This window comes from Uloborus diversus, chromosome 10 (assembly GCF_026930045.1).
Source record: "Uloborus diversus isolate 005 chromosome 10, Udiv.v.3.1, whole genome shotgun sequence".
NCBI lineage: Eukaryota > Metazoa > Arthropoda > Arachnida > Araneae > Uloboridae > Uloborus > Uloborus diversus.
This window is the reverse complement of record NC_072740.1, coordinates 102,371,207-102,389,807: the sequence shown is the minus strand read 5'-3', so window position 1 is coordinate 102,389,807 and position 18,601 is coordinate 102,371,207. Positions and strand designations below refer to the sequence as shown.

The window sequence follows — 18,601 nt, the reverse complement described above, 5'->3', positions numbered from 1 at the left end:
TTTGAAGGAAAAGGAGGACTTCGGCAGCGTAGCATTTAGAAAACTCTCTCTTTTTCTGAGGAATAGAAAAGGGGAAAAGTATGAAACAGGAGGGTGCAGAAACAGAACGTTGGAAATGTGTTAAAATGAAGTGTTCGTTATATATTTTATTGTTCAGATAAATTTTAGTAAAAGTCTTTGAGAGAAACTATAAAATATTGTAGGAGTTTTTATAACAAATGAAAAATAATAAATGAAAAGTTACAATTTTGGCATGAAAATATATCTGTAAGTGACAAAAAAAAAAAAAAAAAAAAAAAAAAAAAAAAAAAAAAACAAAAAAACAAAAAAAAAAAAAACAACGTAAATTAGGAAAGCAAAAAATATGAATAACTCTTAACTTCGTTAAGTATTATGTTCAAAATTTTTCATTTCAATAAACTCGCACCTTTTAAAACTGATTTTTACATAGTAACTGTTTTTATAATCATTGAAAGATTTTAAGAATATTATAATAGCGAAGATATCACCGATTTTGATTTATGTGAATTTTTGTTCCTGCAGTGTAAGTTCCAACTTCATTAAAAAAATCCATCCCTGACGGTTTAAAATGAAACAAAGTAACGGGCACATTTTTTTTTTATTATTATTTTTTACCATGGGATAGTTTAAAAATTGCGTTTTTTATCACAGCAATGATTTGCGCCCCCAAAAGTAATTTCTGAGCACGTCACTGATTTATGTTGTTTCTTTTGATAATATTTCCCATCAAAAAATTAATAAATAATTTGTTTGATCTATTTCAGGCGCTACGAATTCTCTATATGGCCCCCACTCCCCGAGGTTTTTTTTTTTAATATAGGTAATTGCAATGAATAAAGAACACAACCACTTTTTAGTTTAACTTTCACTTTAAATTTTGCAAGTTTATTTTACTCAACCAGTTTCAAAGGACTCCGCTGGAAATTCTTTACATTGTGCCAAAAAAGCCAGATATCTTAAAATGAGATAAGTTTCTGGAAAATTGAAATCATTTGATTTGAACAAGTTGCTTACCTTAGTAACCTTTTTCATAGTTATGTCTGTAGCACCTTCCATATTATTCATATTTAAATGCCAAACTGACTCACTATCAAGGCCGAATTAAGCGAGCGCGGGGCCCGTAGCAAATGTTTCCAACGGGCCTCATTTTTGCATGATATAGTAAACAATAGAGCTCTTCTTCATGAAGATGGGAAGTGCACTTATAACACACATGAATACATAAATGTGGATATAATTTTAGAGCTTTACGACGGTTAGGACCCTCTTATGTTTGCCCCTCGTCTTCCCGTTACTACACGTTTTCAACTTTTAATTCCAAAAACGCAATGTTTGGACGATATAAAGGGAGGGGGGTCTGGGGGTTACCCCCGGAAAATTTTCGATATTTCAGTACTAAAAATTCACTTCTAACGACTCCTGGTGATATTAGAAAGAGAAGATACGAAGGTCATTACTTTTACAAACTGAAGTCAAAGAACGCGATTGTATCCTATCTTAGGTAAGATCAAAGGAAAAAAATGTGGGTTCACAGCGACTCTCTCTAGGCAGTTTTTTAAAGTTGAAGCCTTAAATAAAACTGTAGATTATCCTTAATGATGTTGTAGAAAAAGGAAAGAGTGGTGTTCAAAGAGGTCCCATTGGAAAAATTTTTGAATTTATTATCTGTTATTAATCTAAAAACACAATTTTAAGCAAAAAATCTTGAAATTGTACATTCTGAAATGGTATTTGTTTTACGTTCTTTGGTGATTTTGGGGCGGAGTACGCGAAAGCCATCCCCGGGAAATTTCTCGAAAGTGAAGTTGTGAAAACGTGATAAATAGTAGGCCATCGGGGGTTACGTTTCGGTATGGGATGGGGTTCAGGCACTCTCCAAGGCAACTCGGAAAATTTTCGAAGTTTAAGTCTTAAATGTACATTTTAGACCATTGTTAACAATGTTGGGGGGGGGAGGTACACTCCCATTGAAATTTTTCGAAATTATAGTCCAAAATACGCATTTGTAGGCCACTTTATTAAACGACGTTATAGGACGGGATCGAGAGCTCGGGATTCGACCCATGGAAATTTTTCGAAATTGAAGTTCCAGAAAGCAGTTTTAGCGGGTTTTCGATTATGTTAAACAATTTTCTTCCTGAATTTTTCTGAATGTCAAGTTCGAATTTTTCGGCTACCGGGCTACCTTTGGTGACGCAAAAGAAATGGGTTAGGTTCGGGGCATGGGTGGCAGCTTTTTAGTTCCCCCCCCCACTCGGAGAAAAAAAATTAAAAACGATAGTTAAAGTCTTTCTTCTACACATAATTATTTTAATTCATCAAAAAATAATATACTCTTAACAATTTATTTATTTCGCTCAACATAAGTGTTATATATAAGTCTCAGAATCTTTTTCTTCTCTTCTATCATGATCTTTTAATTTTGCTCATTGTTGTTTACAGTGCCGGATCTACGGGCTCGTGTCGTGGGGAGGGGGGGATTTTGAGGGTGACAAATTCACATGAAGTTAAAGTAACCAAAGAGGATTTAAAGGATGACTAACAATTACCTTTTCAGGACTCCAATTTCTAAAGCTTTAAGAAGAAAGCCACTTTCAAACAATTTCTGCGTGGTAACCCTTTCCCATCTCTTGTCTAACATTGCCAAAAAGAGCTTTGAAATGTGGTTTTAGGATTTGTGCATTAAGAGTTTCAGCATCCTCCTTCTCAAAAATTGCTTAAATTTTTCGACCCCAAATTCCAAAAAATTCCGGAGAAAGCCCCTGAACCATCTCAATTTCGAAATCTCAGAAAAATTCCAAAGGAGAATATCCACCTACTTGCCTAACTTCTCAACATTCGGGGAGAAAGGTTCCAAACCACCACTCTTTACCTAAAGCTAAACAGTGGTGGCGCTAGGAAATCCCCGATGAAGGGACAAGCTTTCCCGACAGGGGGGCATAGCCAAATTTTAGTTTGCAAAGTCCCCCCCCTCCAATTTAGGTGCTAAAGAAACTAATCATTCTTGGCGTCTAACAACACGAATTCCCCATAAAAATTAAAAGCAAACAATAAAAATTTTAATAAAGATAAAATAAAATAATTAGAAAAATAAAATTAAATTTAAAATTAAAAACATGAAACTAGGCTTTTGTGAGCAGGTTTATATCGCGAGATCAATAAACTAGAACAGTATAAGAAGTAGAATTTGACGAAAAATCTGAATATGATGTAAAATCATTAAAAATGTGTGCTCTACAGAGTTTATGCAGAGAAAGAAACTTAACAACATTAATGTAGTTGTGAATGTAATGTTGCTCTTACAGAAATGAGGGGGGTCCGGGGGTCCTCCCCCGGAAATTTTTCGAAATTGTAGCTCTGAAAACGCAATTTTAGATGATCTTCAGTGATTTCATGCAGACAAGGGTTGGATGCTCACCTCCAAATAATTTTAAGAAATTGAAGTCCAATAAACGAGATTTTAGTCGATCTGTAATGGTATTTTGTAGGGAGTGAGAGTCGAGGTGCACAACCGAAAATGTTCTAAGATTAAAGAAACAAAATTGTAGGTCATGTTTTGTAACGTTAGGGTGATGGGGTTAATGACTAATTAAGATATTCAGTGTTCCTCCCCTCTTCTTCTTCCTTAATCAAACCTTATAAACACACAAATTTACGGGGTGGAAACTCTAGGGCTCAAGAGTATAGCAGTGCTCATCCACTAGCTCATCAACATATTTATTGGGGAGCAGAGAAAGCCACATCTTAAGTAAGCAGAAGAACAGTAACTAATATTAAGTTAAAAAATTCAAAAGAAACTTGAGCCTGATGCCTAGTTTTTTATTAAGATGAACCTCGCGAGTCAGAACATGTATAAAATTAAATTTATTTATATTTTCTTTCATTATTTTATTTTTATGAAATAACTTGGGAAAGCACGAAAAAGGGAATACAATCACAACTACTAAGTTTTGCTATTGCAAAAGCAAAATCAAGAGAAAAAAATGAATATCTTTTGAAGAGCCTTGCTTGCTAAAATTGCTGCCAATTACAAGTATTTTATTTGATAACAAATAGAAACTGAAAACCGATAAAATTTTGCCCTAAAAAAATTAGAAAAGGTGCAAATTTTTACGTATTTTAATTATTTTCTATGGTAATAAAAGGTCTACATTGATCAGGCCTAGCTGGTGATGGATGGAACCGGCGGGCCACATTGGATTTTGCAATTAAATAGTATAAAAAGAAATCCATGATTTTTCCTTCCTTTCTTTCTTTTGATCATATAAATAATCACGATAGTTTCATAGGGGCCGCCAACATAATAGAAAATAAAAGTTAAAATGTAGTGAGCGAGATTCAAATTATGCAAATGAATAGTCACACCAGTAGTTCTAAGCAGGACTGAGGAGTTGGAAGAAAAATGACAGACTCCAACTTCGGGAATTTTAAAGCTTTCGACTCCGATTCCACAAGAACTGGCAGGGCTGCAGATTTTAATTGAAAATGATCGACTCCGACTCTTGAAGTTTTAAACTTTCGACTCCTGACTCCGACTTCTTTACCTCAAAATCAGTCCGACTCCAACTTCTCAGACTTGGTTCTAAGTTTTGAATGCACAAAACAAAAGTAATGTGTGTGTGTTGTGCAATCAAAAAAAAAAAAAAATAAATTAATTAATTAATCAATTAAAAAAAAAGAAACGAAATTTAATAGTATGGTCAGCACCATGCTAAACTTAATAAACAAACGAAGGTGAAAAATCGCAAATCTCGTTTTTTAAATTCAATGGTTTGCCGCAGTACTGAAAAAAGGCTATTACTACTTCGATCAATAAATTTTACACTTATTTAATTTTACACTAATATCTATAAAAATTAATACGTTGAAAATAACTAAACGCGTCTAATGGACAAAATTTTGTTTTGGCTCTCCTGAAAAGAGCCAATTTTCAGATTCCTTAGTTCAGCATGGTGCTGACGATATTACACAATAAACAAATTTATTAAGTATCAAAGTGATTAACATTAATTGCACCAATTTTACCTTGTGTAAGGTTTTTTCTTTTTTTTTTAAATTTACTATATACCTACCTTTTTTTATTTTTAAAATTTTTTGAAGCACTTTTCATAATTCGAAAATGCATAACCATTAGTTTCAAACTTTTTATTGATCATGTCAGTTGAAATCTGTCATACTTTCAAATTTTAAGTTTGCACTCACTTTCCAGACCAAGAGGAAAAAGTGTAAATTCCAAGTCTTACCCCAAAATTTCCATACAGGGAGCTTTTTTGCAGATCTACGGAGTCGGAGGGAAAATGGTCGACTCCAACTTCAAAAATTTTAGAACATTCATCTCCGACTCCTTTACCCTAACGTCAGCTCGATTCCAACTCTCACTCCGACCCAGCAATCACTGGCAGTGTTACGGGCATTGAGGGAAATTGACTCCAACTCCGACTCTTGTCATTATTAACCAACAAATTCCGATTCAGAATCCTTCTCTCCAAAATCAGTCCAACTCCGACTCCGCAGCACTGTTTTTTTTACACTATTTAAGCACTTGAAAAAAGCATATTAAAAAAAAAAAAAATAGAACATAATTTGCAAAAAAAAAAAAAAAAAAACTTAAACAAGACTGAGCCTGGTACCAGTTTGTAAGTTGGTTTGATCGATTTCGGAGGAGCAATGTTGACTTTTGAATTAGACCTGGTCCAATCACATAATTACAGCTGTATGGACTAAGCGCAGCTTATTGCAGGCTTTACTTTAAGTTAGAAACATGAGTTTCGACTACAATAACATCTGAAAAAATGAAATTAGGAAGCAAAATGTATATTTTCAATTGCCTTTATCACATGATTTATTTATTTATTTAATTTGGCCTTTTCCAAAAGGTTCGCCCCTCCCCCTCCTCCAGACATTTTTCTCAAAAAGAACCCAAACCCGATGCAATACCAACCCGACGCTTAATAATCCAATGATTGTTTAGTTGTGCCAAACCCGATGTTTAGTAAATCATTCTCATTTCTTCTTCATTCCCAGCAAAACTATTATGCCCCTAATATGCAGCCCCCAAGTATGATCCCCTGATCCCCCAGTATGCAGCCTACAAACAAGATCAATATAAGTTTTTGAGAAACATGTATTTAAAATGTTAAACATGCATTTGCTTTTATTACATTAGTCAAAAGAATTTTTTTTCTTGCGTTTAGCATTTGTCGACAAGACATCATTACACTAAAAAATTAAATCTACTTTAGTACACTACCTTGTATGAGGTAAAAGGATCGTTTAGTTATCGATATGTTTTGTTGTAGAATAATCCAACAATAATCAGATAAATTGTAAATACCTATAGTAATAACTTACTTGTAACTACAGAGTGAAAATGAAAGATAATATTGCAGTTATTTACCCAGAGAAGTATTTTAAAACGCATCAATAGTGTGTCTGCACACTTGACATGCTGAAGGGCTGTTTAGCAAATGTAATAGAAAAGGAAAAATCTCCGAAGCATGTTTTTTCTCCGATGACCCCCCCCCCCCCCCCCCCCCCGTCTCGTCCTGGCTGTTGTCATTCAGTACGTATTTGTCTCGTAACCCGATAACCAGATGACGACGCCTTAGGTCTGACCGGAAATCACCACTACATTCGGCAGGGACGTGGATAGTCAAGGGGAGATTGTACTCTTTTATTAGTCGTCGACACCCTGAGGTGTCGAAACCAGCTCATCGATAAATAGAAATTTCAAGGATGAAAAACACACCATTTCCCCCGTAGCAATAGCTATCCCTTATTTTATCACCATCTGGGCGACGTTAAAAGGGGACTTACGGACTCGGGCTAAATTGAGGGTGTCAAGGTGGGTGGCCCCGAAGGAAATTGTTTTTTTGTTTCCTTTTTTTTAATATTTAAGATACTTCTACTTTTTTCTACTAATGTTTTTCGAGTTCATATCCGAGGAAAAAAATTTTCATTTACGATAAACGCCAAAGCAAACAGATTCCCCGACGAAATACAAAATTTTCCCCGACAGGGGGGGGGGGCAAGACGTTTCCGACAGGGGGGCAATTGCCCCCCCCCTGCCCCTCCCTTGGAGCCACGTCTGAAGCTAAAGATAGCCTGCGTCTTGAAATAATTCAGTTTCTAACATTTTACGAAGCAAACCCGTATCCTCACTCCCTGATAACGTCTCCAGTGATAATCTAAAACCGCGTCAGATTTGTTTCTGAGGGAGTTCCCTTTCTCTAATTTTCCCACATAGCTTGAAATTTTGTTTTCAGCTATACCATGGGACGATCGCTCAAACCCTTTCCTCCCAAAGACAGCCCGAAATTGACTTCAGTTTTGAACACAATTTCAGGAAAGAACCCCTTCTCCTATCCTCTATTGTTATAAAACAACCTAAATTTTCTTTTTTTTTTTAGGCTTGAATAGCTGAAAATTTTAGGACCCTAACTCCCTTAAATTTCTTAAGTTACCTTAAAATTGAGTCATTTTGAAAAAAAAAAAAAAGAAAAGAAAAAAAATCTAGAGAAAACCCAATTCTCCGTTCTCCAAACATTGCTTAAAATTGTAATTTTTGGTCAGTTTTGAGACTTTTCTGACCCAACGGAGCTTTTTCTCCTTCCACTAAGAAAGATTAACTAAAATTGCGTTTTTAAGACTTCAATGGAGAGAAATTTCTGGAAAGCAATCCAACGACAAAAAATAAGATTTTTAATTTACCTGAGTATTTAGAAAAGCTAGATCTAAATAAAAAGAGAAAGATAGAGATGAATTTAAACGGATTAAAGTGCGGAAAGTATTTTTTTTTCTGGAATTTTTCTCATGGTGCTGGGCCTGTAGCATTTGCTACTTCTGCTCTATGGCTAATCCGGCCCTGCTCACTATCCTTTTTGTGATCACGTAACAAAAAAAAAACGGCATGCGAGGCAAAACTAATAAGAATGTGAACTAAACTGCGATGCCGCTCCCAAAACACGAGCTCAAGGTGAGAAGCAAACCCCTATCGGTACTGATTTTTGCAGGCCGCGGGGCAAAGCCCACTTTTCCGCAGCCGGTAGCATAGCTTGTCTAAAATTCTTTTATTTTTCTTCCGGGAATCAAGAGGTGTGTAAACAGCGAGAAAAAGGGTGAAGGTGGACTCAAGTGCACTGACCACTCCGTCTGTCCCCTGCTTTTGTTGCTTATTGGGTGGAAATTCTTAGAAAAGACAGATCACATTTTGGAAATCAGGTTTGAGGTAAAAAATGTATGACAGAAAGCTGCTGTGCGAGAATTTTTCTGGGGGAGCTGAGCCGATCTGAAATATTCCAGGGGGAGCTCAAGCTCCCCCAGCTCCCCCGGTTCCGACGCCTATGGCTTTGTACATGTATTTTTAAAAACTATTTTATCAATGTGTATGTTTGTTCAGGTGGTACTTAGGCTTGAAAACATATGTATGATCAAAATAAATATTGTTCTTGAATGATGATACATAATATTTTTTAAAATAAAGAACAAATTAAAATCAAGTATTCATTTCTAACTAAAATATTAAAATTGTAAAGCGTTTAAATTAGTTTTAAAAAGCAGCCTTATTTTTCCTGAAGCATGAATATCTTTTTGATTTTTTTTTAAAATATTTTAAAACTTAAGGCATTATAAAAAACGTACTTTTGCGTTCAACATACATCCTTCAAAGTGACCATTGTAAGCTGTATCTTATCACTATAATGATAAATACCTGCTAAGCAACAACACAACATTTGTATCACAATAGTTGGGGCAAACCTAACCAGGCAGCATTTGCATGCTGTGAATGCTGTGATTACTATCTGCATAGCCTTCGCAATGCTGCCAGGTTAGGTTTATCCACACTCTAGTTTAGCGCTACTGTTTTTCAAGACAAATGCTTTGAATTTGAGAAAAAAAAAAACCCTGAAAAATATTGGAACAGGGACTGAAATTCAGGACTACTCAGGAAATTCGAGCTGCTTGATCACCATAACAAAATTCCCCCCTTCAATCAAAAATACCATTTAAATGTTTTTTTACTGAGTTCCTTAAATGTCTTTAATTCACACAAAAAAAACATCACAAGAATTTTTTAAAACATCATGGGAACATTTAAACCAAATGGTTCAAACAATATTAATCAGTGTAAATACAGTATAGCAGGGGTCTCCAGTCTACAGCCTGCAAGTAGATTTCTCCCATTTAGGAACCCCCTCACCCCCAGGAAGCTTACTTGAAAAAAAAAAAAAAAAAAAACATAACATTTTCTTTTACAGGCATTTTAAAAGAAAAAAAGGCTGAGAAAATGTAAAAGAACACTACTGAAAATTGGAATAGCCACAGGTGGGCAGGCAGGGGCAACTGCCCCTTCATGGACAAGTGTCTCCAACTTCCTCTTTCTCCATTTCAAAATAATTTAATTTCAAAACATTTCTGGAGGAGAGCCGCTTACCTGCCTTTTCCACCCACAATTGACCAAAAATAAATTAAAATTGTGTTTTAAGGATTTTAATTGAAAATGATTTCCAGGGAGAGTCACCATCCCTTTTCCAAATGTCTCAACATATATAGCTTAAAAATGAAAAAACTCTGGAACAGCTCCTGAGATCTGACCATTCTTCCATTCATCAAAGGTATCCTGACATGCTTTGATGGCTTCATTGCCAAAAAGTTCCTGAAGAGAGCATCTAAACATTCCTCACTTCTTTAACATCACAAAAGACCAAAGATAGTCTAAAATTGCGTTTTTAAAACGGTAATTTGTAAGGGGAAAAACCTCAAATTGACTTCATTTTTGAAAAACCCCAAAGGATCCCCCAGGAAAAGAATCCCAAACTCCTCTTTCCTTTCAGTTTACTAGGATTGCCTAAAAGTGAAAAAATGTGATGTCGATTTTGAAAATTTCTCCAGAGATGGACTCTGAAACCTGTTCTGCCGATCATCTCTAACACCATTAAAGGTTAACTAAAACTGCTTTTTAAGACTTCCATTTGGAAAATTCCAGGAGATAGCACTTGATCCCACACCTCTGTTCTTCTTCTGATTAAAAAACAGCCTAAGACTTAAGGACTTGTAACTTTTGGAATATATCTTTTCTTCTGAGCAATAAATTGCACAAGGGACTTCTCAGGGTGAAACTTATCTAAAATTTTATAAATTCACACTTTCAAAATAAATTACATGTTATTATAGGACTAAAAACTGCTATTTTGTTGCGCCTTGGTTTGCTCCTTCCTTATATGAATTCCTTACATGAACTCTTGCTACGGAGAGCGTTATTCAAAAAAGAGTCATGGGTGTATCTGTGAGGGGGGGAGGGGGGGGGGGGGGTGCTGGCACTAACCAAACCATCAGAACTGAAACCTTGTTGGATTGTTGATCGGCCTCACCTTCCAAAATTTACAATGTGGCCCTTGAGTTAAAACGTTTGGCGATCCCAACAGTATAGTACAAACACGGAAACTTTTGGGACTTACTCGTCATTATGATGCACATCATCCTAATGGGAGAACATCATAGAAATTTAACTGCATTATTATTTTAAAGGCAAATTTTTCAAAGAGAAAATACCAAATATGGGGGAAAAATAATTACATATTATATCCTAATTGGATATACTGCTTTGCTTCTGAAATTGAAAGTTTAAGTAGGAGAGTTACAAACCGACAAAAACTTCTGGAACTGAAGCTTTCTTTCTGGGGATGCAGCAGATGTTGCCACAACGGCATGAGCTGGAACATAGCCCCAGTTACAGTTCTTATATGAATCTATAGAAGCTGTAAACCCATTTGGACATAACAACTTGAATGAATTTTTGTTTGGTCCACGGTAAGACAAAGATGAGGTCATTTCATCCACTGTTGTATGTTTGAGGAATGCTATATCACTACCATTCACGAAACATTGGAATGCTCCATCAAAATTTGCATAAGGATCACTTCCTGTACATCGTGTGCCTGTATCACCTGCACATAAGTCACACATGTGAAGTGGATTGTCACCTGTAACAAGATTTTTAAATATCTTAGATTTCAAAAGCAGCATTAAGAGCAGGTTTTGGCAAAAAAAAGAAAAAAAATAAATAAAAGTAGGGAAAAAAGGAACAGAAAGTTAAAGAAACAAAACAAAAAAAAAAAAATCGTAAAATGAAGAAAATACATTACAGGAGAAAATCACAGTAAAAACTACCGAAATTGCACCTATAAATAATTTTTTCCTATTATATAAAATGATAAGTTTAAAAAAATAATACAGCAACTTACAAATGCATATTACCTAAAGTATACTGTTAAAGCTTTTTGCTAAAGAAAATAAATTATATATTCGTCAAATTTTAATTTGAACATAAATAAAACTTTTTGTTGAAAATTGCAGCATTTCTTTCTGGGCACTGGATAGTTCTACAGTAACTCTGAATAATAATTGTAGATATCAGAGTTATACTAGATAAAAGTGTTACACACACAGTCATATAAACTTCCCTTATATGCGTTTCTTCTGTTTTCTATTATTTATCAACGAGTAGAATTTAGTTCTTCCTTTGTAAAAATTTATTTTTTTGATTAAATTTTCTAAAATTTCTACTTTTTATATTTTTTATTGCTTTTAATTTTCAGTAAGCTTTTTTTACTCAGCAGCAGTGTTATATGTGTTATAAATTTACTATGCAAATATTTGCATTCTTCCCTCAACACCAAATTGCTTTTCTTCTGTAACAGTATAGGCATTCTGTAACATCCTCTTGCTCCAGAATCATGGGTGCAAGTTTGGTGATGTGTTCAAGACGGAAAATATTTTCAGCTCCCCCCCCCCCCCCGCCCTGTGTGCTTAAAAAAAAATTTATGTGCATAAATGTTGGAGATTTTAAATATGCCAGTTTTGGAATCTGTTTCATTTGAATTTTAAGCTTTTGATTTTTCTAACAACATGAACTTAGTTTAAATTGTAATATTTAAGCGTTTTGATATCATGATTCCAAAAAACCTAAAAACCACCAATAACGGGGGGTCTGCGAATCCTCCCCCAGAAATGTTTTTTGAATTGAAGTCCAAAAAACGCAATGGCAGGCCATTTTGGTAAAGTTCAGGGACTCTTACATCAATTTTTTCAAACCGATAGTCCCAAAATCACAATATTGAGTGACCTTCAAAAATATTAGAAAAAGAGAGGGGGGGGGGGGGGTTGGACTCTCCCCGAAATTAAAGCTTTAAAAACGAAATTGTAGTCCATATTTCATAACGTTTATACGCTTTTTGAATGCATTATAGAAGGGATGGAGTTAGGGAACTCTCCATCGGCAATATTTCGAAATTGAAGTTCCAAAAACGCAATTTTAGACGATGTTGGATAATGTTAGGGGTAAAAGCGTTCGGGGCTCCCCGCCATTAGTTTTTTGCCGATCGTAAACATTTTATTGCAGCAATAAAATCGCTTGGGACATAAGATTTTCACTTTTGCAACATAATTCAGTTATGATCGGAAAGTCTACCCAAGGTAGCACCAACAAACCAGAAAAGAAGGAAAGGTGGGGGAAGGGTATGCATGACAAATTATAATAAATTGGCGCCATTCCCCCACACAGTCTTCATTTGAAAAAGAATTCTTTTATAAGATAACAGGTGGTGAAATTAACCATAAAAAAACCACTTCAGTGAAGTAGATACATTTTTTAAACGAGGTACAGTTTCCAATATTCATTAATTAAAAAAAGCAATAGGGGAACTGAATCCTCACCCCAGGGAGGGGCCCCAAACCACATCCCTCTTAAGGCACTCAAATATAGTCTAAAGTAGCGTTTTAAATATTTCAGCATCAAAAAATTTTTGGAAGAGAACTCCTGAACCCCTTTTTCTGAATTCACCACAAATATCCTAAATTTGAGTTTTAAGGCTTTAGTTTCTAAATTTGTTTTTAGGAACAGTACCACCCCCCCCCCCCCCAGCTATAAACATGACTTAAGACCGCCTAAAAGTTTTAATACTTTAATTTCGGAAACTTTTTGAAAGAAGCTTCCTAATCCCTTCCCCCTTAAGTCATCCAAAGATAGTCCAAAACAGAGCTTTTAAAATTTCAGAAAGGGAAATATTTCGGGCTGGGTGGCAAAATACCCCCCCCCCCCCCTCTCTTTGTGGTTATTAAAGGCAGTGTAAGTTTGTGTTTAAGATTTATTATTGTATTGTAAGAGCAACTCCCTTCCTCACATCGCCAAAGACAACCCAAAGTTTTAAGACTTCAATTTTGAAAATGTTCCGAGAATGACCCAGCCCCCCCCCCCCCCCGAATTGAGGTCTGAATGCTTCAGCTTTGAGTTTTTTCGGGGGAGGGGAACCCCTTTGAAGATGGTCTAAAGGTTCGCTTTTACGTCTCCAGTTTCAGAATTTCGTTTAAAGAGAGCCCCCTCTCCCCCCTCCTGACATTGCCAAAGACAGCCTAAAAGTTTTAAGACTTCAATTACAAACACTTTTTGGGAGAGGGGCCCAAATTCCCTTTCTATTAAGAAATTTAAGTATAGCCTCAAATAGTTTTTAATACATCAGCTACAAAACATTTTTAGATTAGAATACCAAAACCATCTCTCACCAATTCACCAAAGATTGCCTAAATTAGTGTTTTTAAAAAACTCCATTTTCCGATTTTTTTAAAAAAACCTCCCCCTCTCCACTTTTACATCATTAAAGACAACCTAAACATTTTTGACTTTTAAATTTTTAACAGTTTTCAGAGGAAAAATCCCGAACCACTCCTAGCTTCAAAAATTACTTTCAATTCAGTTTTTCGATATTTCATTATAGAGCCCTTGAGTAGCCCCTCCCCCTCTTAGATTGTCCAAAATGCAAACGTTTTAGGACCTCAGTATTGTGGGTTAATTTGCAAATTAACCCTCTTTGCAAGAGCAGCGTTTTTTTTTGTAAATTCGTGCTGCCATTATTTTTCTCGTTTCTTTTTTCTCCCCCCCCCCATATTTCCATTCTAGCGAGTGTTAGATTGAAGGACATTGGAATTTAGTGATTCCTCAAGTCTTACATTACTTTATCAGAAACATGTCAAAACTGCAGGAACTGTTGCCCATCAGTGTTTCAAATCAGCTTGAAATTTCCCGATTCTTTCCAAAATTCCCATTTTCATTAAAATCTTTAAAGTCGATGATAGTTCCCATTTTGCCTAGTATGTGAACGCCTTTGCTGTGGCGTAAACATTTCATCCCGTCTGCAATCACTCTCAATCGGTGATTCAGATGCAACTTTAAGACATTTTTTGCAAAAAAAAAATGCAAATGAAAAAAAAAAAAGCCGAAAGGATGATTGAAAATACAAAGAGAAAAGGTTTAATTTTCAAATAGAGACAATAAATTCGATAAATCAGGGAGAATAGTGAGCAACTCCGCGGTCTGCAATGCTATGAGTTAGAAATAATAGAGCAATCTAAAAAAAAAGTTAAACGGTGCGAGTCTATAGCTACTCCTCCAGAAGCACACGTTCCAAATAAAATAAGTCCATGTCGAAAAATCGAGAGAATGTCGATGTAAATTCGTGACTATGAAACGGTACAGTAATATTAAAGCATATTTTTCAAACACTCAATTTTTCTTTTTTGAGTAAAAACTGAAGGAAAGTCATCCAATTTCTTTCCGTCCCGACCTCCGTCTCGAAAATTTTGTCCAAGACGGAAATCCGTCCTGAGATGGACGGTCTTGCACCCATGTCCAGAATTCAAGAAATTTGGTTATGAGAAAAATAGAAAGATTTGTATAATTAATTTATAACACAAAAAACACTTTCTAGAACAATTTTTTCTTATAGATTTAACTTGATCTTCTATACTACAGTGGACGAGGGTTAATTGAATCAGTGGTTAATTGAATCAACCGCTTTAATGAATCAAATTGTCAAAACCAATCCAGCTTTATATAATCAGCCACTTTATTGAATCAGCCGCTTTATGGAATCAAAACTGTTTAAAACAAACATGATTCATATAAGCGGCGGCCACTGTATATTGTTATTCCAAGAAAATCCACCTTCCTGAGAAGAGGAATTTCATAAAAAGTAAACAAAATAGAGGGACTTAACACAAAGCAAAACATTAGAATTTTTTTTCAGAACAATGCACATATTATCTAGACTTTTTCTTGATCCCAGTCCAATCCTTTTAACTAAAAACCAAAGAAATAAGTTGTGACACATTCAAACATAATTTTATATCTTGGAACTGATAACACTGTACGATAAAAAATTCCCTTCAAAATGCTTCTACATTTCATCGACTGATTCTTATGTAAAATCATCCCTGAATCCGAATATGACCACCGTTTTCCCCCCTATGTGTACCAATTTTTTTAAAGGCCTCCCAAGTTTTTTTTTTTTTTTTTTTTTTTTTTCCAATTTTCCTTAGTTTTAGAGCATTTTTTTTTTCTTTTTTGGAGGTGAAAGGAGCTTTATATTATCTGCTAACATAGTTTTGGCGGGCAAGAGATGTTCAAGGTTCAAGATCATGGACACTGATAGCAAAAGGGGGATTTGGGGGGTGGGCAAATATTAGAAAAACCACGAAAAACAATCTTTTTATTCTGCTTTTTTAAAAAACATTTCGGTGCAGAATGAGAGTATAAGACTCGCTTCTATGACTCCCATATCCAAAAAAAATTTCGCGATGTATAACAAATTATTAAAAAAAAAAAAAAACCGTCTTGTGAATGTCGCATACGAGTTGAATCGAAGGTCTTCATTCAAAACGACATTCTTCTGGCTGATTCTTATGTAAAATGACCCCTCGTTTTCAAATACGACCACATTTCACCCCCATCACCCCCCTTTTTAGAACCTACCCCCTCCTCTGATTAAGAGCCATTTTTTTTAAATTTGGAGGGGGAAAAGAGCATTACAATAACCGTAAACATTATTCTGAATGACTAGAGATGAGCAAAGCTCAAAATCTTGTGCATATGTAGCAAAAAATAAAACTTGTCCCCCCCCCAAGTTTAAAAAAAGGAGGGGGAGTGCTTTTCTACAAAAATTGATTCGTGTAGGAGGAAAACGGAGATCATATTTGGATTCAGGGGGTCAATTTGCAGAAGAATCAACTAGAATCGCCTCAGAAGCATTTGAGAGTTTTTTGCTGCACTGTGTTTGGGGGGGGGGGGGTGCCTCCCATGTTTTACTTTTTGCTACATATGCACAAGATTTTGAGCTTTGCACATCTCTAGTCATTCTGAATAATGTTTATGGTTATTGTAATGCTCTTTTCCCCCTCCAAGCAAAAAAAAAAAAGGCTCTGAATCAGAGGAGGCGGTGGGAGGTTTTAAAAAGGGGGCGTAATGGGGGGATAGGTGGTCGTATTTGGAAACAAATGGTCATTTTACATAAGAATCAGCCAGAAGAATGACTTTTTGAATGAAGATCTGCGATTCAACTCATATGCAATGTGTGATTCACATGACAGTTTAAAAATTTTTTTTTTTACATCGCGAAATTTTTTTAGACAAAAGAGTTATAGAAGCGAGTCTTATACTCTCCTTCTGCACCCGAATTTTTTTTACAAACATCTTTTTTAAAAAATCAGAACAAAAGATCGTTTTTCGTGATTTTTCTAATATTGGGAGGGGGTACACCCCCCAAGCCCCCTTTTTGCCATTGGTGTCCATGATCTTGAATTTTGAACCTCTCTTGCAAACCAAAACTATGTTAGCAGTTAATATAAAGCTCCTTTCACCTCCAAAAAAAAAAGGCCCTAAAACTAAAGAAAATGGAAAAAAACTTGGGGGGGGGGGGGCCTTGTAAAAAATTGGTATGTATAGGGGGAAAATGGAGGTCATATTCCGATTCAGGGGGTCATTTTACATAAGAATCAGCTGACGAAATGTGAGAAGCATTTTGAAGGTTTTTTTTTTGCTGCACGGTGTAATTAAAGACTGTTAATGTTTAATTACAGTAAAAGCTTGACTACCAAGAAAACATAAGAGACACCAAAGTTTGGATACTCAAAAAAATTCAGGATTATTTTGAAAAATGAAAGTAATGAGGCTACAAAAGAGCAGAAAGCAAAACTTCAACAGGATTCATTCTGCAAACATTTAACAGAAGTTTTAATCATGAAAATGATTCCTTAACACTAGAGCGACGGAAAGTTTTCTTCCCCTAGAACGCTGACCGATGTCATTTCGACACATTGGTCAAAACCAAGTGAGATATTCAAACAAAAAAAAAAAATGCAATTTTCCTTTTTAATATCTTTTTAATTTACGAATGGTAATGAAATAATAAAATGACATCAAGTTTATTGATAGATGAATTATTATATCTATAGAAAAAAAAATTATGCAGAATAATTTTCAGAAAAACTTTACATCATGTACATTAAACAGACATAATTTATATGTTTGGTGCACTTTCCACATACTACTCTTTTACCTCTTACAGTAAAAACATATTTTGGTTTCACATTTCCATTACAGTTTGTTACCTGACATGTTTTGCGCTTTGGTGGGCTGTTATTTAAAAATTCATATTCATTCCTTTCTTTTTTCCTGCAAATTATTGATATAGTCTCTGCACTTTTAGCCCTTTCTTGCGAGACATTTTCAAATTTTTAAAGTATAATAACATAAAACGCTGGAATAAAAAGCATCATAAATAATCCAAAGAGCTGCCAACACATATGCAAGCACATCAACTATCTCAGCAAAAAAGAAAATCCAAAAGCCCTGTGGAATTGATAAATCATATCACATGAGCGCTCATATGACATCAGAAACTATCACGTGATAAGCAGATTAAAATTTGCTTACAGGCATTGATTGGTGACCTTCAATACTCTGATGCTTATTATAGAACTAAATAAATTCAGTATACTTGAGATAAAATTATTGCAGTGTCAAATTGACACCACACTGGCATTCTAGGTAAATTCACCCATAATATCAATTTAAAAAAAGCTAATTTCTCATAACTTTGTGCATGAGTTTTCCTTACATATTAAATAAAAAACACGAAAATTCGTATGGATCCTGTGCAAATTTCACATTACTTTATTTTTAGCATGAAATGAAAATTACACTTCATCATAATCATGTTTATAAAATAATTTTCTTTGTTTTAAAATCATTTATTTCTAAAATGCTAGAAAGTAACTGTCAACTCATACCCAGTTTTCTGATCTTTCTCTAAAGGGGCAGGGGGACTTATAGGGATATTGACTTTTATGCGAGTAGACTTGATTCAAGTCGGGTATGTTACGAAAGGCAACAATCTTTCAGGCACCTCAAATAGACATCTAATTTCAATATTTTTCTATCCTAGCATTTATTCTTGCAACTTAATCACACATATGAACTGAAGTAATGTTGCCTTGCTTATATTTTAAAACAAATAAACAATCTGTTGAGGTCATTTCCTTATGTTTTTCTACCATGCATACATAACTACGCCTATTACTGTAAAAACTTTAAGGACCAATTCATCTAACAATGCTTTTAAATTTCATCAAAAATATATCTATTTAAAACTGCCAACAATTTTTTTAATAATAATTTTTATTTCAATATATTTTTTGTCCACAACATGTGAATTCTCAACCTGGTGTGACTGTTTATGTTGTTAATAAC

General features: G+C 34.9%; 1 protein-coding gene across 1 annotated transcript in view; it reads right to left on the bottom strand.

Moving 5' to 3' along the window:
• Positions 1 to 18,601, bottom strand: part of LOC129231411 (melanotransferrin-like) — a 60,610-nt gene that overhangs the window by 27,133 nt on the left and 14,876 nt on the right. Inside the window, exon 4 of the mRNA XM_054865722.1 lies at positions 10,666 to 11,003. Coding sequence (XP_054721697.1) covers positions 10,666 to 11,003 — 338 coding nt within the window. The remainder of the gene's footprint in view (positions 1 to 10,665; positions 11,004 to 18,601) is intronic.